Source organism: Beta vulgaris, chromosome 2, assembly GCF_026745355.1.
Source record: "Beta vulgaris subsp. vulgaris cultivar EL10 chromosome 2, EL10.2, whole genome shotgun sequence".
Lineage (NCBI taxonomy): Eukaryota > Viridiplantae > Streptophyta > Magnoliopsida > Caryophyllales > Amaranthaceae > Beta > Beta vulgaris.
In genome coordinates this window covers 25,757,119-25,781,459 of record NC_079203.1, presented here as the reverse complement: position 1 = coordinate 25,781,459, position 24,341 = coordinate 25,757,119, and the positions used below count along the sequence as shown (strand labels likewise).

General features: G+C 36.1%; 1 protein-coding gene across 8 annotated transcripts in view; it reads left to right on the top strand.

Moving 5' to 3' along the window:
- Positions 1–24,341, top strand: part of LOC104906345 (uncharacterized) — a 52,390-nt gene that overhangs the window by 9,759 nt on the left and 18,290 nt on the right. For 3 of the 8 annotated variants that reach the window (XM_048638898.2, XM_048638897.2, XM_048638899.2), the window contains exons 7-15: positions 379–390; positions 555–620; positions 794–862; positions 951–1,007; positions 5,711–5,788; positions 12,339–12,436; positions 12,520–12,565; positions 22,021–22,148; positions 23,411–23,534. In XM_048638898.2, coding sequence (XP_048494855.1) covers positions 379–390; positions 555–620; positions 794–862; positions 951–1,007; positions 5,711–5,788; positions 12,339–12,436; positions 12,520–12,565; positions 22,021–22,148; positions 23,411–23,534 — 678 coding nt within the window. Of the gene's footprint in view, positions 1–378; positions 391–554; positions 621–793; positions 863–950; positions 1,008–5,710; positions 5,789–12,338; positions 12,437–12,519; positions 12,566–22,020; positions 22,149–23,410; positions 23,535–23,693; positions 23,936–24,341 lie in introns of all 8 variants that reach the window. The other 5 variants (XR_007271155.2, XR_008968008.1, XR_007271156.2 and 2 more) reach the window with 4 other exon arrangements.

Below are 24,341 nucleotides of genomic sequence, written 5' to 3'. Positions count from 1 at the left end.
CCATTACCTCATCTCTTTCTAAAAAGCATCTATTGGTTGTGAAATTTAGCATCATATTTTTGCAGCAAAGACGTTCATCAATCTGCTATTAGTGGGTTTATATCAGAAATGAGATGATGGTTGGTTATGATGTGCTCTTCTATTTATCTTAATATCTGAATCTTTTTTGAGCGTTTTCATTTTTCAGACAGAGAGAATCGATAAGCAGTTTATGTTTGCTTTTTCTAACACCTTTCTGATAAGTAAGATTGATGCTTAATATACTTCATTAAGAAGTACGAATGAATTTTTGATATGCGGTTTTACTTTATCTTCATGTTTGCTAACTGGGGCTGATATCTGGTGCTGAATTGTGCGCATGCTTATGCTGTGGAGCAGCGTTCTTTGAAGGTAAATATACATGTCATATCACTTATTGAGGTGGAAACCAGATGCAGAGAGAATAATGCTTTCATTTGATTATTATTGTTCTGAATTCTTTTCTCAGGCAGCTGTCATATGTTGTATGTACAATTTGGCCGTGATATAACTTACTAATTTTTGAAATGATTCAGATAAAAGGGCGTGTTTTGGGACATGGTCATGCTGATTATGCGGAGACAATGTTTCATCTTGGAACGGTGGGCTATTAAGTATCATTATACACATTTAATCCATCTGAGTGGTTTATAATAGGATCTTCTGTATTGTGAAATAGCATTGGGCCCCTTTTGGTAATTTTGTCGTAGATCAATGTGGATTTTCTCCTCACTTTATGAACCAATGTATGTGGCTCATAAAGTACAACTTCCAGGTGCTCTATCTTCAAGGAAATATCAAGGACGCACAGGCCCTTATTCAGAATTCTATTCAGATATTAGAGGTGCTTCTTTGCACGGTGTGATGATGTACTGTTTGTGCTCTATGTGTTCATCTCAGTGATTTATTGCTTTATTGTTGCTTCTATGCAGGAAGGCAGTCAAGGGGAATCATTCTCTTGCTTAAGGAAGCTACGATATCTAGCTAAGGTCTATAATGATCTCCTTTACCATGTGTTAGTTTCATAATTCAATGCAATATGATAATCATTATCTGCGCTGCAAATTTTCTTGGTTGCTTCTGTGAGCTGCCTATCCTATATATTGCCACCATAACATTAATTATAAATTAGGCTAGAATTATTTTTGTCTTGTACCGAAGTCAATCTTAGTTATTCTGGCTATAGATACTGCTTCACTTAGGTATACATGGGGAATGTAAGGGATTTACACAAATTATCACAGGCCTAGAATTCAACCTATTAACAAAATGAGTTCTTTTTATTGTAAGGCTAGCTACTGCATCCCCTATGATGATCATTAATAGTTTTCTGCGCTTAAGAACATGAAGAATAATATTCTGAAAAATAAATAGTTACTTTTTTGCTCTTACTAGCAGCACGGATGTCAGCTAAGCAGACCAGCATTAGTTTTCCGCAGCTGCACCCAAACCATGTTCTAAAGCAAGAAGCCCAAATCCCTTCAGACTACTTAGCAGGTAACTAGAGATATCTGGTATTGTGAGATGTATTCCACATTATACCGCAAGCCACCTCAGTACTTACTAGCTTTTGCCTCCGGCAAAGTCATCAACGTTGCCATGAAATGTCTTCAGTAGGCATTTTTCATTCACCTTCTCTGCTACTGCATGTTGCTTGACATGATTTGCTATTCCCAATCCCCTAATTTGGCACATATTGGATACACCTTTAAAACTCATTTTTCTTTCACTAAATTAATTATGTAATTTGCAAGTCTTTGAAACAATGTCAAAGTGATGGCCTTATGATTATGCTATGCTTCTTCAGCTAAGTATACCAAGGCCTAGCTGGTCAAAAGCAGCTATTAGTAACAATTAGTCATCGCAGTAGCTTAGATGCTAATTCTTAGATGTCAGCCATCAAAATCTCTAAATAAGTAACTTTTTATAACAGTTGTTTTATTAAAAAGAGAAAGAACTGTTTTATGCTTTAGTGACTACTTTGTGGAAACTCTATCTTTTACCTTCAATTCAATTTTGACTCGGTCCAAAACTCTATGAGCTAGTTGAAATCCTGCTGCTGATTAAAGCCTAAGAGTTTAACCTTAAGTGTCGAAGAAGGGTGGTTACTGGAGACTGTGTTGATAGTAAGGTGATTAATTGTACTTTTGAGAAACATAATTTTCCATGCTGTGATTTTTTGTGGTTGACAAGTGTTCGTTAACAGGATAAAGGCAAAGAGTGGATTATGCACTAGGGTGCACAATGCTCATTGTGCACCCAAAAAGAACATATCATTTATATAAAAGAACACGAACTTTTTTCAACAATTTTTCTACTTTAAAAAAGAACACACGGCTTAAAATTAAAGAACTTGTAAATTTATATTTATAAACGAACAAAGGTTATAATGAAAAGAACATATAGTAAATGAACATCTACACTTAAGGTAAAAGAACATACTTCCTCCGTTTCAAAATAGATGATACATTGTCTATTTATGGGTGTTTCAAAATAGATGATACATTGTTTTTTTTTCCTTATTGAGTAACTTTTGCCTTACACTTTTACCATTTTACTTAATTAATACATGTGGTCCCCAACTTTTTCTTTCTCCCTCCTCTTCACATGGGACCACTAGAATTAATCTACCTCCCTTTATACTACTTAAACATACTTATGAAATTTTGCCTAGGAGTCCGTTTTAATCACAATGTACCATCTATTTTGAAACGGAGGAAGTATATCTTTTTAATTTAAATTTGAAAAGGGAATCTTTAGTTGCAAAATTTAAGGAAACAAATAACAATAATTTTTTAAAATTATAGACTCTAAAAATGATAAAACGACGTAGTTTAGCATGCTCTACATGCACTTGGGTGCATGTACTTATTTGCGGGATAAAGGGATCTAAATAAGAATCTGTAATGCCCAATTGATCTATATGATGCACTTAGATCAACATAGTGGTGTTTGAGCAATTTTTAGTCAACAAAAGAGAACAATTTCGTTAATCAATGAGAAGTGCAACAAAATAAGGTTGATATTTTCCATGATAGGAATATTTATGCTATTACCTGTGCTTTGAACCATTAGTGCAATCTAAGCTGTTTTGTGCATTGGGATTTTGAATTGCTCAAATACATTCATGGCCAGCAAAGACATGCCGATGTAGGTAAATCTTCTTACTGAAGGTCAAGGGTGAGAAGCCAAATGTTATTGGGGATACTTTCTCTAGAGACATTATTTGCTTTGTGAGATTTTTACTTTGTTAGGCTTTGAGCACGTGAAAGATTCTTTCTCTATGAGTTTTGGTGAATGATGATTTCCTCTAGATTAAACAAACAAGCTATATGTATAGGATTGCTTAATAAACCCACCGCCACCTCCACTTCCACCTCCAAGTTGAGTTTGCAAAGAAGGAAAGTTGCGTTCTTGGGCTTGTATGCATTAATCTGTCCTAGAATAAATCAATCATTCACAAAAATTGCACCAAATTTCTCTGATCAATTGAAGTTGCAATCTTTCAACCAAATTTGCACTAGATCCTAGAAAAAGATTGGAGGAGATTCTGGGTGGGTATTAAGGCCATGCTTGTTCTAATAAACAGAAAATTTGGAAGATTAAGGATGTAGAGTCAGGACTATGAATACAAGAGAAAGATGTGAAAGAAAACAGAAGACGATGTTAGGGAGAGAGGAAGAAGATTAAAAGACGAGTGGAAAATGTCAGAAGATGATCAGAGGGAGGAGAAAGGGTGTGCGTGAGGGAGAGAAAGAAAAGAAAGAGACCTTAACTGGCGTGCAAAAAAGGAGTGAAAAATGGAAATCCACCAAGGAATGTTGATTTGTTTTCCAGCAACCATCTGTTTCTATGATTTTTTCTTACAAGGTGTTTACTTTTTTTCAGGCTTGTGTCTTTTTCTCAAAAATTGGCTGTGGAAAACGTTAAACATTGTTTTGGACCTAAATCGTAGGATTGTATCTTGACTTATCTTGTACCTATTCTGTATGATCTTGACCAATCTTACAGCTAATCCAATTTTGCACAAGATCTGGATCTTTTTGCTTTATTTGGATTGTACAATCAAGATCACGATCCTAATAGTAATGAATTTGGTCATGTGACTAGGGTGATTTTTCAGCTAGGCTATATGAGATTCGGATTCTTTTGGGAGGTGTTTTATATACAAGATGTTATCATTTGAAATTATTGTACTGTGAAGTTAAACTTCTAATCTACTTAGGAAACGTTTTATGTAGCTATTTCACAACTTTTACTTATCTCGTCATTGTAAATTTTCTAATTAATTCAAAAGAATTATGTTTTTTCTTATTTTCCTAATAACTAAGTGAAGTTGAACTTTTTTGGAGTATGGTGAGGGGATGATTTGATCGTTGCTTTCTTGGGCGTTTATGTAGGACCAGTGGGATTTTTAAGTGAGATGATAAAGTGTAGACTACTTATGGCTCATTTAAACACCTTTTGGCATGTTCTCTTGATGTATCTGTTTTGCAAGTTGTAGGGTGCATTTGGTTAGACTAGATTGTAAGTTTTTTATTGTCCACCTTTTTCTCCATCTAGTTCTTGACTTCTTGTGGTAACTATGGGTTATGCATTGGGTATAAGGAAAGGGTAATATTGTAAACATATAACTAGTCTAGTTTGGAGAGAAAACAAGTAAGTTAGCTCTAATATAGGAGTTTAGTAAGAGAAAAAGGTAGAAAATTATTGAGAGTTGCTTTTAGTGATTAGCTTAAGTGTCTGTCAAGTCACTCGAATACTTGGCAAATGATCGTTAATTGTAATTTCCATTTCTATCAAACAATATCATCTTCTATTTTATTGCAGAGAATAACAGAGTATGGTGAGCTGGAAGGTGAGGTGTCATTCTCACATGACTGTAAGGGAAGATGAGAGCTGTATTTGGGTATAAATAGAAGTTATAGAGATATAGAATATGAGAAAGGTATCCAGAAATTGAGTGTTTTAGAGTAATTGGGAGAGATCTCGGCCTCTCGAAAGACTTGTCTTATCTTGCAGTCTTTTACTGTTGAATCAAATACCTCTGTTCTCTGATCTATATCTGTTAGACTCCTCAATGTTATCTCCAATTCTGCCATTTAGCGGAGCTTCCGTGTTAAGAACTATTTTTTTACACTCAAACTTCATTATTTCCATTGGTTACTGCACAGCTATTGAGGGCCAAATCTTCCATTTGCTTCTACGTTCCAAATAAAAGGCTTGCTAAAGAATTCTTGATAATCCTGCAAGTGCTATGTTAAGAGGTTGTGGATAAGAAAAGCTCCATTTTTCAAGAGATAGTACATGACATATAATTCAACTTCAATTTGCAGTTTGCAAGGTGTGAAAGAATATGCTGATTGATAATCCACAAATTCGTATGCCTACGGCTTCCAAGTATCATTTGTTTCTCTCTAGATACCTGATGGCTCTACCATTGTTTCTAATAGGAAGAGGAAGACATTTAAAGATAATATTTTTGCTTATGCTACTTCTTTGCAAATGATTAACTTTAATCCAGATTCTTATCGGATATGAATAACCTTATAATTGAGTCAAAGAGGCTCTGTAGAAGAAGTCCGGACTATAAAGAGTGAAAGGAAAGAACATGAAAACAAAATGAAAATGTACTTCACGTGCACCATCTCTTTGCAGATCAATGATACAATTCCATCGAATTTCTTCGCAGATCTATATTGAGTGTCGTCGACTTGAAGAAGCTGAGAACATACAAAGAAAGATTTTGCACATTCTCGAGTTGAACAAGGTATTCAATGTCTTTTTAGATTAGTTTCTTATTTACTTTTTTGTTCTACTTTTTTTTTGTTTATTTGTTTTGTCCGTTGAAGGGCAGAGCTAATATAGCAAAAGAAGCTATATACAAAAAAGACAGTGACCCTCTTTTTTTTCCGATGATATCCTTATTTTAATATCTCAACCTCAACCACTCCTGTGTCAAAATACTACCATAACCTTGAATATTTAATTTATTTTATATTTACACTATATTATCGATTTATTGTATATTAAAAAAAATCAGAAACTATATACTACCTCTGTTTCACAATAGAGTAACATTTCTCATTTTGGCACTATTCATTAACCAACTTTGACAATCTCTCTCATCATTATGTATGAAAAACTATAGTCAAGTAGGATCTTGTTGAATTCGACACAATGCAAGGATTCCAAATATTAAGTCCAAAGAAACGGATTGGAATACGTGAAAAGGTAAATGCTGCATGTATTGTGAAACAAAGATAGTATATTTTTTTTATCAAAGGAAAAGGTATATATGAAGTTGGACACCTCTTGTGAGGTGTGTTGCATATTGCCTAGTCGATCCTCCATGTAGCTTGTCCTCCACCTTACCCTTTTTTGCACCACATTCCTAGAGCCTAGCCCCTTTACAACCCTATTAAAGTCAATTATGATTTCTAGTTAGTCTTGGTCAATTTAGTAGTGACAATTAAGATTCCATGCAAGTCATGATGAGGGTAATTAACCCTTGGTGCAAGTGAGCTAATGGTTCATAGGGGGTGAGAAATCATTGTTAGAAAGCCCATTTTTCAAGATTGGTGGATAGGAACACCTAAGTTACTCTCGTGCTTCCTCACCTTCTGTGTTTTGTTTGGTCTTCTAAATCTTGTTATGAACCCCTTTAGCCTACACGCCATGTCTGTTACATTGCATACAAAGCATATAGGTTAATAGCATGTGTTCGATTTTTCTTTTCTCTTCCTTTTCCTATTTTTATTTACTCGAGAACAAGCCAAATGCTAAGCCTGGGGGAGTTGCACCATAAAAACCTCGATTTTTTTATCTCTTCTTTGTGCGGCGAACAAGTGTATAGAGTGCAGGTGCACCCATAGATCAAATCGCTGATGCGTCGCAATTGCGTTGATGGTCGGGTTATGACGTTAGCAGCTTTCATATGTATGGAATGGATTGCGACTAATGCGACGTGAATTTTTGTAAAAAATACATAAAAGGTATCTAACGTCATATTTGCAAATTTATAGTTTCAGAAGTATTTCGCCATCAATATATACGAACAACTCATATCCATCGAAACTTAAATTCCCCCACTAATTTATTCTCCCTTCTTGATTTTGTGCTGTTGTTTTTTCTTACTATTTATGATTTCTTCAATTTTGTCAAAACAACGGACGTAACGAATTAAAGAACACTCTAACGCAGTAAGTCACCATCGTTATGTAACGGTCGACGTGGTGAGAAGATTGTGATTTTTGCCACAACGTTCTATAATGGGATTTCTCCGAACGACAACTTCAAAATCTGTTACACAACGATGTTATTTAATAGAACAACCGAGTTATAATTCCATTGGTGCACACCCACATTGAAAATACGACAAAGCATGGTGAAAGCATTAATGCTAGAAAATCGGTAAAAAAGGACCAAAAATCTAGCAAAATAACACAATATCCAAGGATGATCAAGTGAGAGAAAGAGAAGAGGGAGGGGAGAATAAGAGGAAATGAGGATAAAAAGGAGCTTCAATTAGTGCATTATAATACATTTATCACTAGGGAACATTAGCTCTCTTGGTTTGCCCATAAACCCATGTGTCGTGCTCTATTCCGTTCTTTTGGGGTTGCATTGTACATCATTGCATGCTCTTAGCTCGCAGTTGGCTACTATAAGCCTTTCCACTCACAAAATGGTCATTTCGCGTCATGTCACATGCGACAAGTATGACTTTCCTTTTTTTTTTTTTATAAAAATGACGGCTCATATTCTAGATCATTGTATGATTTTCTTTCACCATCCCACTTTTCATTTCCTAGCCTCTTCTCGCGTGGAGCATTGCATCCGTGGAACTAAAACTCGCCTGTTTGATTAAGTAGAGATGAATGTGTAACGAATTTTCAACTTGTTCCACAAAATACCTTCACATGATGCAGCGAGCTCTTTTTGCTACGTCGTCTGTTACATAATGCTGACTCACCGCATTAAAACATTCTTTTTTCATATTTTGTACTTGCTTCCATTGCTTAATCTCTTTCATGCATTTGGGAGGTCTATGATCAACATAGCCGTGTATCTTTTGGTTTGAGGTGGTGGTTGGGAAAGTTCCACGAGCATGCTACCTTTTATCACCCACACCTTAAATATGCCTCGTGTTCCATCAATATGTGGATCCTTCCCTATATCCACCACAAACTCTTCCATGATAGCTCCTTTTTTGCCACCGCCTCGACAATGCATGGCCACGAGAAGCCAACATGACATATGCAAACCAAAATGTCCCTTTTAACCCAAAATTTGGCGTAGTACATATGCTCTTTTAATGTAACTATGTTTTTGTGGCCGATTGCCACCGTATTAACTAAGTAGTACTAAGTTGTGCAACTACGGGGATGATAAATGGCAAAGGTGGAAATTTTAAAATGGGTATGACATGGAGGCGATTCAGATTTACTTTTTTTAAGTGATAATTCAAATTAATTGTGCATATTATAAAGTGGAAAAAACATAATTAAGTAGTTCCAGCAACTTAGTTCAACATTTAAGGACACTAGATAATAGGGGTGTAAATTGGTTGGACTCGGTTGGATTTTGCCAAATCCAAATCCAAATCCAAATCCAATTTAGACTCCAGAAATTGGGTCCAAATTCGATCCAAACATTTTTGAGTTCAGTCTAGTCCGAAACTTTTTTCTTAAGTGTGTTACAGGAAAGGGCAACCCTTCTTGTAATACTTTGAATGTTAATAAAATTCTATGAATTATGATATGAGAATGAATAAGAGAAAAAGAGAGAAATAAAATATGAGATGAGAAAGAAAGACTAAGTGTTCTATTTTCTAAATGATTATTACATTATGAAATTAAGCTATTTATAGCTCAATCAATAATAGCTAAGTAGATGAAAACTACAGCTCAACTACTTTTAACAAACAGTTAACTAACTAATTCCCTGAATGTAAGGAAGGTTAAATTACTAAACACTACTATAAGGCTAATTAACCCTTATCATACCACCCTCCCTTAAAAAAGATTTAGATTCAAGTCTTTATAGTATAATCAAATTAGGGATCTTTGTTCAAAATCTGCAGCATACTCCCAACTAGCTTTATGAATTGGGCAACCTTCTCACTGAATCAGATATTGAACATGAGCTACATTTTGAAAGTTGACTACCCTTCTATCCAATAGCTGCTGGTTGAATCAAGACAACATCATCTTGTCCTTGTAACCATATTGGAATATGAGCAGCTAGAGGAAGAGAACCTTAGCATACAACTTCTTCTCTGAAAGCATCTCCAAAACTTTCCACCTTCATGCTCTTCTTTATCATCCAAATACACCAATATGTCATCAATAGACACCACCACAAATCTATCCAAATATGGTTGAAATGTCCTATTCATAAGGTCCATTAATGGTGCAGGTGCATTAGTAAAAAGTCCAAATGATATCAAAAAGTCCAAATGATGTCAAAAAGTCTAAATGATATCATTGTGAGCTCATAATGTGCGTACCTCGTACGAAATGTCGTCTTTGATATATCTTCCTCTGCAATTCTCAATTGGTGATACCTAGACGTGAAATCAATCTCATAGAAAATTCTAGTACCCTTAAGTTGATAAAATAAATCCTCAATCATAGGCAATGGTACTTATTCTTTATTGTCACGTTATTCAACTCTCTGTAATCAATACACAACCTCAAAGTTCCATCCTTTTTTCGAACAAACAACACCGGTGCTCCCCAACGTGAAGCACTTGATCTAATGTAGCCTTTCTCCAACAATTCCTCCAATCGTACTATCAACTCTTGCATCTCTGCAGTGCCATCCTATATGGTGCCTTAGAAATAGCTCAAAGCAGGGACGGTTAACCACCCATGAAAACCCCTAGCCCCTACAACAAAACAAGAAAGAAAAATTGATTTAATCAGTCCCAACTTTGAGCGGCCTTATAAAAACGGTCCCAACTTTCGTTTTTTATTGTTCAATCCCAACTTTTAGGGATACTTTACACGCGTGGACCCCCCCCCCCTAAAAAAAAAAAAAACACATTCTCATTCTATCTACCTTTTGCGAAAATCCCCAAAACTTCTCCTTTGCAATTCTCCTCCCATGTCAGCACAACATTGATCAGGTTCCTCCTCTTCTTCTCTACTCTTTCCTTCTTCCTCTTCCTCCTCTTCTTCCCTACTCATTCCTTCTTCCTTGCGCCCTCCTTTCCCACCCCTCCACAACCTTCCGTCCTCCCTTGCCACCCTGAAACAACCCCTCCCCTACCACTCTCTCCCCAAAAGGTCCGACCCGAATTTCGTGTCAGCACTCGTGTCGTGTCGACACCGGTGCGGCAGTGGTGGTGGCCGAGTCCGAGCTTCATCTCGGAGCCAAGATATGTTGAGTGTTGACATCTAGCTGATAGCTATGAATAATAATTCCTTCAGATCTGAAGCATTGACAGAACCTCTCCACTTTGCACTCTAGAAAGAACATCAACCGCTATATTATCCTTTCCACTCTTGTATTGGATCTCATAGTCAAAATCCATAATATTGGACAACCAAAACTGCTGGAAAGGAGTAGAGATCTTCTGTTGTAAGAGCCATTTCAAACTCTTTTGGTCAGTTCTAATGATAAAATGCCGAGCAATCAAGTATTTCAAACTATTTTGGTCAGTTCTGATGATAAAATACCCAGCAATCAAGTATTGTTCCCATTTTTGTACAGAGAAAACATTGGCTAGTCGTTCTTTTTCATAAATAGATAACTTTTGCCACTTAGGACCCAAAGATCCTCTAATAAAAGCTAGAATGCCAAACTTAGATGCATCTGTTTCAAGCACAAAAGGCTTAGAAAAACCAGGGACAATCAAAACACTGTGTTCAATGTATATTTCAGCTTTCTCATTCCATTTAGAAGCTCCCTTCTCGAGAAGATTAATCAACTCTTTGCCAATGATAGCATAATTCCTGACAAATTTCTATAATATCCAGAAAGACCGAGAAAACTTCTTCATTCTTTCAATGAATTAGGAACAAGCCGACTAGCAATGGCTGAAACTTTCCTCAGATCAGTTTCCACTCCTTGAGCTGAGATGAAATGCCCCAAATACTCCACTTTATCAGTCGCAAAAATACATTGCTAGCTTTTGCATACATCACGTTTTTCTGCATAAGCTCAAACACTTCAGTTAAATGTTGTAAATGATGTGCCTCAGTTTTACCGTAAATGAGAATATCACCAAATAAACCACCCGTGAAATTCTTTTTACCATCTGATCCTCCCTTCATGACACCCATTTACGTTAGATTCCAATCGCCACAATTTTTTACACCACCTACAAATGGCCAGTCCATCAATGGCAGATTGCTTGCCTTACCTTCAGCTAGTTTGACTCCGTCAAAAAGATTGATACCATCACTCTCAGTAATAACTGCTGCAGTTCCCATCAAAGACCTTTCAGCGATGGTGGTGGGATAGCCACCAGACCGTCCTTTCCCTTGGCTTTCTCTGCTCCACCACGTCGCTGAACATGGTCGTGCCTACCTTGAAGAACCGAAACGTAGCTTCATTTGTTTTTTCAGATCACACCACTCATGGAACGGCCACGACCGGTGTTTTCTTTCAAACATCTGCTCCATGTCGCCATCAAGTGCCAGTATGGCGGGCTAAGTTAAGTTCAGCTATTAAGGTCAACAAAAATAAGTTAACTTCCGAAAATAATTTAAGTTTAGCAAAAATTGTTAAATTCAGTAAAGATAACTTAAGTTGAGCAAAAAAAAGTTGGAGATAACAAATTCTCAATTGTTCGTAAGCGAAGAAAGGAGAATGATATCGACGGACTCAAGTTTCTCGTGGTATGTGTGTCTGGTTTTGTAGATCTTAAGTTTCATACACTTTTGTGATTATATGCAACAAAAATGTGAATGTAGTAAGTTCACTAATTCTTTGATCAATGGTGTTATTCTCTGTTAAGCCTCCTGTATAACCTGAGAAGTTCCTAGCGATTGGATGCTGCTTTCAGCTACGAGACTGAAAATTTATTTGACACAATCCTATACTGTACATCTCTATCAGCCTACTCCCACGTTTCTACTTTTCTATTGACCAAAGGGTAAGCATAATTGTTTGTCTCATGTGATAATAGAACATTTTCTAATTTATTATACTTAATGCTTTCGAGCTTCATCGATCTATGCTGAGTGTATGATTTGATATACTGCAAGGATGTTAGTATGTTACTTATAAACGCTCGTTATTTTCTCTTTATTTTTGTTCTTCCATTGCATCAATTGGCTGTTTATTCTTTGATTTTACGCATTGCACAGGGATGGGATTCTCTGGACAGTGCAAGTGCTGCTGAAAGTCTTTCCATCACTTTGAAATCATTGGGAAAACTAAGGGATGCAGGAGAACTGCTACAAAGGTGAATCCTTGTGATTACTAGTGTAAATTTCAAACGTTAATTATCTTAAGCTGAAACAAACATGAAACTTCTGCTATATACAGGTGTCTTGATGTCCGAAGGACATTACTCCCTAAAGATCACATCCAGGTATAAGTTACAATCTTAAAACAATTCAATCTCTATTGAAGTGATTTACCATGATCTCTTTCTCGTAATTAGCCTCACAACATATATGTATGAGCACTGATTTCCACCTCCTCCAAAACCCTCTACTCTAATTCCCCTTTTACAAATGACCCAACCACCAACCAAGGACTCGTTCATCCAGCAGGAATCGAACCTACGATTCAGCCTTTTCATTCTTTAAATAGAGGGATCGCGGAAAGAATTGGGTTCGAGTCCCATAGTCCCAATGTGGCGGAAAAGACTAATTGATTCAACAATACATAATGATTGCGTTAAGACCGACGTGTTCATCACAGGTTTAACAAGCAAACACGAATAATGAACAATCAGCTAGGTTGAGTACGTACTAAAACAATTATATAGTGCACTAAGCATAATCAGAATAATAATAACGATTCCTAAACATGATACTACAAGAATATTACATTTCGTTTTTATAATTTAATTGGCAATGAACGGGCACCGTCATCTTTCTAGTATCATACAGGCTACTTAATCCTTAATAGACAACTTGGTCTAATTGATGGAATATAAATGCGGTTCCATTCTGCTTCACACTCATCACCTCAGTATGCATACCCCCAAGATTGTACGGAACCTTCCACCTACTTGAGTTATCAAAATTTATAATGTCACAGTAAGCCTTGTAGGAGTGTAGAACATGTCCCACACTCCCCCTATTGTTCACTACTTGTAGAGATTCCGACTACAAGTTTATCGTTGACTATCCTTCTTAGTGATACTCATAGGATTCTTAGGTACATTGCTCTTTAAATAAGTGTGCTTAATCCTTTAATTAGGCAACCTCTTAGTGGTTAACCAAACATATATCGCTATGAAATTCTTGCTACAACAATTAGTCATAGGATTCCAATCCAATTCTCATTTCATGCTTGTAATACGATAAAATTCATTATCTAAGTAACAATTCATTTATATTCACAAGCCATACAACAAAGAAATACATTCCAATTTCCAATTGATTTTATGTTACTAAACAATCTCATCAATCATAACTATACAATTTCTTCCCTATCATGATTCTAAGTTCTATTGAAAGAATTAATAACTTAAACATGATACTATGGTATTTAACAGAACCGGTACACGTATGTACTTTATAATGGAGAATCTTCGCTGTCCAACTTAAAACGTTCCGCTTATGATATTGGGACCTAATCGAATAATAAAAGTAATTCAGTACTGAGTCCTTGGTAATATTAATAAAAAATCAGATTACTTAATTATGTAAAATATGGTGTGTCGGAATAATAAAAATAATTATTCTTGTTGTTTAAACTTTCCCTTCATAATATTCATTGGAACTATATATCTAAGGAACTTATAATAAGATGCTTGTAAATCTGATTTCTTTTAACTTATATTATACTTTGTTTATAAAAACAAAAACTTAAACAATTATATATGAGAATTATAAAATCAGAATTGATAAATAAAATCATAATAAAAACTAATAGTATACTTGTAACAGCCCGAATTCTCCCGACCAGCTTACAGAGGATTAAGCACAGCGAAAGAGACTTCGGTTGAGATAACCCGAACTATTACCATCACACTCACCGAACTATATCGGAGAGTATGGAACTCAATTCCCAACTTTATTCAAATAAATTAACTATTATAACATCTCTGATTCTCAGACTCTATTCTCATGAATTTCTACAGAAAATCCGGCAGAGTTTCCTTTAAAATAGGACAACGCTAAAGCGAGAAATAATATGATCCTGTTGCAATTTCAATTATAAATATTTCCAAATCCCAAAGCTCAACAACCTCAACGCTTTCGCGGAGCAACAACCAACAGAGAATCAGGAGCACTAGCTACCGGTTCTTAAATAAAGAAATAGATTATTAAAAATAAATAAACGATTAACTATTACAAGTGGAGCGTCCTCACTTCAATAACAAATATAATACTGCACCATCTCTTATTCGCTTCAGCTTGCAAAAGAATAACTCACGGCTTCAACCTGAAACATATAAGATACTGCCACCCCCCAAGTGACAGGCCACAGAAATGACAAAACAACGTACACACATCAGCAAAGCTGAGTACTAACCCATAAACAAGAGTAACACATGCTTTGGTGGCTTTTACTTGAAAACGACTCAGTAGTCAACATAATCACATTGTCATAACATGCATCACATCAACTCATATTGACAACATACTTATACATCTTTATCTGATTGTTCCTTTTCTACTACATCGTCATTTACATAAAAGTAAACCCAACAACGTAACTCCAAACAATCTTGTAACTGATATATCTTATATAGAAACTGATTAGTTAACCTTTCAACATATCACGATCCCTTATGAGGAATCTGGGTTACTAACTTTGATATAAGCAATATACTTTACTTCCTTTAATTGATTTCTTATCAGAAATCCAAACTTATGCTTTCATACTCTATGAACCATTTCTTATATTTTACTACATAATTCTTATCAGGACATCAATAACATAATAACTTTCCCTATCAGGTTCCTTATCGGGAATTCAATAACAAGATACGATTCCTTATTAGGAATCCACATAACAAGATATGATTCCTTATCAGGAATCTGACGTTAGTATCACTTACCATGATATGCCTCCTTATCAGGAAACCAATATCGATATTCATATTCATATAATGAATAAACATTCACTACTTACCTGATATGATTCCTTATCGGGAATCCAATATCGAAACAACTTACCACGATACGATTTCTTATCGGGAACCATTATCGATATAACTTTCATACTCTGAGATAACATTCCTTTTAACCAGGGGAAAGAGAACGCGGCGGAGGAGACAAAGCTTACACTCCGACAGTGGGGGTCGTCACCCAACCATTCGCTTTACTTTTGGCCAATAATCGCGACTAGTCCGGAGTACATTTTTCCGCTGATTTCATCAACCATCCACAGGTTTCACATTACCTGATATAATGCCCGATTATCGCCCCACAGAGCAATGGGCAGGTTTCCCTGTGGGGCCCCCAAGGTTCACAGTCCATGGGGCACTGTTCATGTCACCTCATCCGTCGACTCAGACGAGGCTACTTTCCCCTTTTAGCTTCCTTTCGAGTATCGTTTATAACTCAATCAGATCATTCATATAACTCATCCATAATAACGAGTTTTGAATACGAACCAAACCAAGTGGTTTTTCCCCGTAGATAACCATAATCATTTAACATAAAACTCTTATATATACTTATTTCAAATCGATACCTATATGATTTTCAATTCCAATTCCCGTCATAAAGCTTGTGAGCCACAACTTATAGTAAATAATCATGTCGATAAAATACCCACAACAATATCACTAGGCCTCTTAGTTAGAATTAACTAATGAGAGTTACTATGCCAATTCTACTCATTACACGCTTTTGCATATACATAGTTCATACTAATTTCCTTTTCATATTCACCAATCTATATTTATCTTATCAATAATATCAGTTATCAAGTCCCAACAACAATCACAATATGACGGTCTCTCTCTTAGAATTAACTAAGGAGAGTTAACTTAAACTCCATAACTCGAGATTCACCCTTCAAAGGTTGGTTTAAGTGACCAAACATGGTTCTAGTTATACCATTAGCAGAATTCTAATTAATGTGATTAACAATGAACCATCTAGGAACCATACTCACACCTACATTGATAAGTCCACACTCCTTTCTTAATTACAAAACAATTGAATCAAATAACTAAAACTCCTTTAAAGTAATCATTACCCTTGTATTCACTTATCTACAAAAAGTCACGTACTAATTCATTTATAGCACTCTATTTATAGTTATTAAACCAAATCCCGATCTAAAAACATCATCTTAATAGTCTAGTCCATAATTAATTAAACTTACTTCAATATCCTCCTTATTAGCAATTATTAGTTAATTCCTTTTATAACTTTTTATGAGAAAACTATCCAAGTTATTTACTTTCAAAGTCTAATTAAGAGATTCTTCTTAATAACACCATTTACGACTCCAATAAAATTATATACTCTATTTACTAGCCAATGCATTTAGTTTATGAACATTATACCGTAAACTTCCGTGTAATTAAACATCTTCTTAAAGTCATAACCAACAAGAAAAATCATTTTAGTTATAAATAAATCATTATCACAATAACAACAACCATAACACCCAAGAACCATTCCCCATTGAATTATAAGTAAACTAATTGAACTGACATTCTTATTACAATCTCCTTCATTACTATATTAACATATACCTTCATAACTTCTTAACTGTAATACTCTTCGCTTATAAGTAACAATGAATTCAAACTACAAGTCTATTTGATATCATGAATACGATTGTAAGTTTAACAACTTCCTATCAACATTAGAACCAAAGAAACTTAGATGGTCTCTTACTAACTCATAACATTTCAAATCCATAACTAGTAAATAACTAATTCAACACCACCACGAGAACACATGCCTCATAAACAATACCACAACAACGACAACAGCACACAACAATAATAACAAGAACACAATAGTACAACATCAACCACAACCTAACAATAAAGCAACAACCATCCATCATCAGTGGCACAACAACACCACAACAACAATCCAACAACGACCACAACGTAATAACAACAATCTAACAGCCATCCCAAAACATAATACTAACAATAGAGAGGTAAAGTACTTTCTTTATATTTTGTTAGAAGAGCCACACATTCAATCAATTAAATAATATCCATAGCATCAACTAATATCATAATTTCACAATCAACATACTAATAATATTATTATAAACTTCAATTAGAACAAAACTCAATTCAAAAGAGAGGTAAAGAGGGGTTAGTACCTCTGCTCACAAGAGCAGTGAAGAACAAATCTACGAGCGCTAAGAGGGGGGGTTTCGAAGCTTGGCTGAGGCTGGTTGAGCACCGGCGAGTAGCAGCGACACCGCGCGAAGGGGAACACCACCAGCGTCACCGAAAACAACCCAAGACAACAACACCACTGCCACGCAACCATGGCAACGCGGCGCACTAAGAGCGGCAGAGCGACACCCTCGAACAACAAGTAACGAAACAGTGGAGTAGAGAACGACGCGAAATCTCCGGCAACCTTGGAGAACGCCGGCGAGACGCGACGCAGGTGAGCGAGAGAGAAACAGAAAATCTGACGGGAAGGAGAGAGAATGGGGTTGGGGGTTTTTCAATTCGGGGGTTGGGGTTTAGAAGACCCGAGGAGTTGAGAGAAAAATCTAGAGGTGGGTTTTGTTTTTCATTAAACCGACAAGGAGTGTGTGTCAAATAAACCGATGGATAACTACGAAAATGGGAATCGACTGTAGTTGGGAACTTTCGACAAATATTACTCAAATACTTTTAAACAACAAAATTACAAACACATAATATAAATAACTTCATAAAATTAAACAAATAAGTATATTACAAATACAACAAAAATAAATATCCATACTCCAACTCAAATGTAATAAAAAAATTTTTCGGAACATAATTAACTTAATAATTATAATTAGCTTCTAAATAAACAATATTGAAATTAGGACTATTACAATACTTGTAAATTATACTACATTTTATTTATAATAACAAAACTTAACCAAAGATGTATAAGAATTATAAAATCAGAATTTACAACTAAATTAAAGTATGAAAGAAAAGATTTTCTATATATAATACCGAAGTGACTCGCCGACGACGCGACAACGGAACTCTGGCAGCAAGCACCAGCCATGCCCACGACTCTGCTAAGAACTAATATTGTAGGGGGGAGGGTATTTTAGATATTATCTCTTTAGTTTACTTGGGGAATAAGTTGGGTAGTTTGCTAAGGAGAGTAGTATAAATATAGAGGAGTTAGAAGGGAAAAGGATCTGGAAAATTGATAAGTTGAGTGAGGGATAAGTTTACTTGGGAGAGCTCCAACCTCTTGAATGTTGGTTAGGTTGTAATCGGTGTTTGTCATCAATACAATCATATCTTAGTAGTTTTATCTTATCAAATTTTAGGACAACAAAATAGACAGTCAAACAAAAATTCCACACACAATAATAAAGAATGGAAAAAAACTTGAACCACAACCAAAGCACCATATCCAATAGGAGCAAGTACCAAAACAAACCACAAAAACGAGAACTTGGACCCCAAGCAAACTATTGTACACCATCAAAACACCTAAGGATTCAATGAATTTTTTTAGGACCTAGCCCTATATGATATAAACACTCGACCAAAATTTCACTCAAAAGTTCCACTCTAATAGCTCAGCAATTTAATCTTTTCCAAAACTACTCTACGTTTGCCCGATTTTAGAACAATGTGAAAACGGGTCTTGAATTAATAACAAACGGCTAAGAACCAAGATTACTCTAAGCTAATTTCTCATCATAACAGCACATTTAGAGGAATTAAGAAGAATTACTTATGAATATTGTAAGATAAAACTACTAAGATATGATTGTATTGATGACAAACACCGATTACAACCTAACCAACATTCGAGAGGTTGGAGCTCTCCCAAGTAAACTTTTCCCTCACTCAACTTATCAATTTTCCAGATCCTTTTCCCTTCTAACTCCTCTATATTTATACTACTCCCCTTAGCAATCTACCCAACTTATTCCCCAAGTAAACTAAAGAGATAATATCTAAAATACCCTCCCCCCTACAATATTAGTTCTTCGCATTACCGGCCCCCTAAACTTCCACCTTGTCCTCAAGGTGGGTCGTAATCATCACTAAATTCTGGCCCTCTACTCGTATATTCAGTGTCTTGCAGCCCTTCAGGCCCCAAGCCTAGGTAATGCTTCAGCTCGTGTTGCGCCTCCTCATGTAGTGCTGTGGCTGGAGTGCCTCAACTATAATGAAAAAGTCCTGGAAGTGATGAAGGAAAGAGTGTCTGAAATGGTCTGGTGTGCTGCTGGTGTTATGGGCTTGTGGCTTGAAAGTTTTGGGTTTAAAAAGATGGAGATGGAGAAGAGAGTGAAGCTGTGGAAGAAGGATTTGGAAAATTTGGAACAGGTGAGATGAAGAACGTTGGGGTGGGTTGATTAAAAGGAGTAAGGAAGGTGCGTTGTGGGAATTGTAAAAGGGTAGAGAATTGGGCATTTAAATTCTGGGTGAGGAAATTTGGCTTAGAGTTGACATAAGCATATTTGGGCCCAAGTTTGTAGGTGGTGAATGGGCTATCAGTTGGTTGGTCAGAAAAATTAGAAGGGTCATGTTCTAACAACTGGATCGGCTGATTTGAAAATGGGATAGGGTTTAGGCGATTTACAGGATTACCCTTACTAACATATTTTAAATCTGGCTTCCTCCTCAAGCCACTAAAGATCTCAGTCATTCTTCTTCTTCCTTGCATCTTATCTTCTTCAAGGTTCTCAACAAGGTCCACCATGAATGCCACTCTTCTTCATCAGTTTTTGCCCCTCTCACACAACCACTACAATCGCCAGCACCACTAGTGAACCCAGGGCCACCACCAGACCCACTGCCTCCAGCACCCCCTTCGTCGAACAAAATAGTTGGTCTGCCGACTATCATACTTGCCTTACCATCTGATATACCACCCCGAGCACCGGCGGCCAAGGAGCCTGGGCCTCCACCGGAACCACTTCCACCGCCACTACCTTGGTCAAATGACTCTCCGCTTTCCTTTCCAAGCAACCTGAAACCACCAAAACCACTGCACGTGTTGTGTTTGTCAGATCCGCAGCCTAGTGCACCACCAGATCCGCCGGTATAACCCCCTGAAAAATCACCACACCTTCTTCTAGTTTTGTAGCCTGCTGCGTGTGAGAAGCTTCTTCCCCAATTGGTGGTGATCGGATCTCCATCTCCCTCGTCACGGAAAACTTTTCCATGACAACCACTTAACTTCTCCAGATTTGTAACCACCTCGTCGTCCCTCTCTGAATTTTTGTGGTTGTCTTCCTCCTCAAGCTCCTCTCGAAGTAACTTCAATTTTCGTTGGATGGGAGAGAACGCTTCATTGATTATCTTCACCAGATCTTCTTGAAGTTTCTCAAAACTTCTTCTCACGTTTTCCTCCACCTCTTTCGCGATTTCCTTTCCTATCTCCTTCATTTTCAGACCAGGAGCTCTGGCAACTTCCATGGCAGATTTTTTTTTTTTTTTTAACACGCAAATCAGGCACTTAATCTCCCAGAATTGTACTGCTTTGATACCATTTGCTAAGAACCAAGATTACTCTAAGCTAATTTCTCAGCAGCATAACATCACATTTAGAGGAATTAAGAAGGATTACTTATGAATATGGTAAGATAAAACTACTAAGATATGATTGTATTGATGACAAACACCGATTACAACCTAACCAACATTCGAGAGGTTGGAGCTCTCCCAAGTAAACTTTTCCCTCACTCAACTTATCAATTATCCAGATCCTTTTCCCTTCTAACTCCTATATATTTATACTACTCCCCTTAGCAAACTACCCAACTTATTCCCCAAGTAAACTAAAGAGATAATATCTAAAATACCCTCCCCCCTACAATATTAGTTCTTAGCACAAACAAACTCCAAATCTTATCAAATTTTAGGATAACAAAGTAGACAAGAAGTAGTCCAGTTTAGGCTCAAGAAACACCTAAACATTTGTTGTATACTATGATCACGAATTATTCAAAGTTTACCTCGAAATCTATTCGAATTTGGACATTATGTCGTTGAATGAAAACGCTCCTTTCTTTTGTTGCTCTGATACCAATTGATATGGTTTTTGTAGGCTAAGATACCAAGAATCTAAATATGAGCCTTTCTTGAATTATAGATTATTCGAACCCAATAATAAAAAGGATCAACTAATTTAATTATTTTTGTGTCGTCTTGCCGCATCTATATCAATACTTCTATTCATTATGTGTTTGAGTTTACTTTCAAGTCAGTATTGAGTTCGATGATTTAATTGCAAATAGCAATTATGGTGGTGGACCACAAAGCTTTGTAGGAAGCTTTTTTTCCCCAATCTGGGAGAACTTTAGGTTGTCTAGCTATTTGTGGTTAATTTTTGGCCTAATTCTTCTTCTGATGATCGATTCAACCTTTGATCAAAAAGATATCCTGTGGTGATATTTCATCGCTTCAACAAGTATAGTAATGAGCACAACAACCTATTGTTCTATTGGAGAGAAGAACCTATGATTAGCTTTTTGGGAATTTCCAAACAAACGATTTCAACGCAATCTTTGAATTTCTTATATTACTATACATTTTCATCTTTGTATCTAAAATGTTCCTGCTCATTCTTCTCACTACTTTTACATGATGCCCAAATACTTAGCCAAAACCTATTTATGAAATAGCCTCTTTTTTATGGAAGGGATTGGGGGAGGGGGTCATGATTTATTAAATATACAATTTCATTCTTTGGACAGATTGGGGCTAACCTGCTTGGCCTCGCAAATTTGGCTTTGCTGAAGTTCAAAGAAACCAATAATTTGGTGACTCCACAAGCAATTTTGGAGCTTGATAGAGCAAAAGAACTATTAAAAGATTCAATCAGGTTTGTGACATTAATTGAATTACAAATATTTTTAAGCGCTAACAGATGAAGTCAAGTACTATTATGGATGTATTATTGCGGGCTGTTACATTGCATATCTCTGTATGAACATTGTGTTGATGCATATAGTTTCTAGGTTACATCATATCTCACTTGGATAACATGCAAGAGATTGTAAGTTGGAGTGATGGAGAGCCTTTCGAAGAGTATTGGTCACATACAGGGAATTTCAATTTGTAATAAGTTTGATAAATAAGGAGAGAAACAAACAAATCAAATTTCTGTAATGAATCAACCTAAGGAGAGGGGTACTCTTTGCAATGCACAATTAGTTAGTTCTAGTAGTAGCTCGAGAAATGAGTTAGATGGTTAGAAGGGAAGAAACTCTATAAACATAGAGGACATTAGGGAGAAAGAAAGGAGGTTGAATATTGTTGAGCATTAGTAAGTTCATCTGGAGGGTGCCACTCCTCTCGAAAGTGTGGCTAGGTTGTAATCGGTGATTTATTCATGCGTTCAGTCATATCATCACTTGCTCTTCTCTAATCATCTTTCTCACCTCCCATAATCTATTTTTCTGCCATTAATCTCCTGTTTTTTGGTCTGCCATCTATGTTAATTCATTACAATTTCAGAATGTAATGTTGTTAGTTACAATTTTCAAAGTAATCGCACAATTTGAAAGAAGTGTTGGAATATAGTGATCCTCTCCAGCGACATCCCCTCCACCGCAGCAAAAGTAAAAAATTCCAAATAATGAATAAGCCCCCTTTAAAGCGGTGTATATAGATGACTGTTACATTGTGCCTTATCAAAGAGAATAAGAAAAAATAAACAAAAATGAAGAAGAAAAAAGAAGGAACTCAAATAAAGGTAACGCTGGTGCAACTTTTTATTTGCTAATTATGTGACTCTAGAAATTTTTTTTTATATAATTTGTTGGAAAGGCCTTTGGAGTGGAATGTTGCGTGGTTATTTTTTGCAAACCTTGTCAAAGAATGATGGTAGAAACTTTTTTTGCATAACCTTTGGAGTGGAATGTTGCGTGGTTATTTTGTGCACATATATCATTATTAATATCCTTTGGCAGATTTCCTGAGATGATTCATATGATGTACAATATGAATCTAACACTTTTACTTCATTAAATTCTTGTCTTCTTTTTCCATCAAAAAATAATTCTTATCCTTGTGTCAATTCTTCATACTAAAATTTTTTGATTTGGCATGATATTTCATGTTTGAGTCCATATTTATCTCCAGTTTGCAAATCTCTCATCATGACAGAATAGCCCAGCTAGTTTTGGATGGGAGTAAAGAGAAGAAAATCGTACGGAAGTATGGACAACATATTGGAAAAGATGAACATACTGCATTGATCTTACTGGTTAGTATCCTGGCTCTGCAAATAGAATTGTATTTCCTTTTTTTCCATTTCTAGTAATAGACTATTAATTACTCAGTACTTGGCAATGCATATATTTTTTTTTTTTTTTTACATCAGTGCATCTTGTGTGTTTTTGAGTTTCTGTCACTGTGATGTTAGGTTGTGGAAGTGGTAAAGCAATCTTTATTGCGATCGCGTCATCGATGATTTACAATCTTCGATGGTACTGTGGTCATTGTATAAGTGGTTTGGTAAACTGTAATTCCCATAATTTTGGGATTCAATTAAGGTCTTGAATCTTGGCTGTATCACCGTATCGTAATGGTTTTTGTGCTTTCCGCTGCAGTGATACATGAGCATTGCCCGCAAAAGTGGGTCGTCCACCATTATCACCAATAAAAGTAAAACCTAGGCTATCTAAAGTTAGCATCATCTCTGATTGGCGATAAATTGCTTCTTTTTGTACGTTATTTAATGAGTTAGCCAAAACAAACTCACATGCCATAGCAAAATCCAACTTAGTTACAGTTATGGTTTCGTTAAACTATGACTTCGGTACCTGCCATTAAGGGCCATAAGTCCATGTGAGCTTTCTGCCTTTCCAACATGAACTCGCATTAGCACCTTTGCAGTATGGGGTTTCTAAATTCACTTGAAGTAAAGTGGTTTTGTCTGTATCACATTGCGCATTTACCTTTGAATTTCTTTTTATTGCATTTTCGCTTAATCACTGCTCCTGTGAAAACAAATGTATGTTCTTGGTCTATTGTTTTCATAAACCGACACCTCTTTGACTCCAACAGTCGT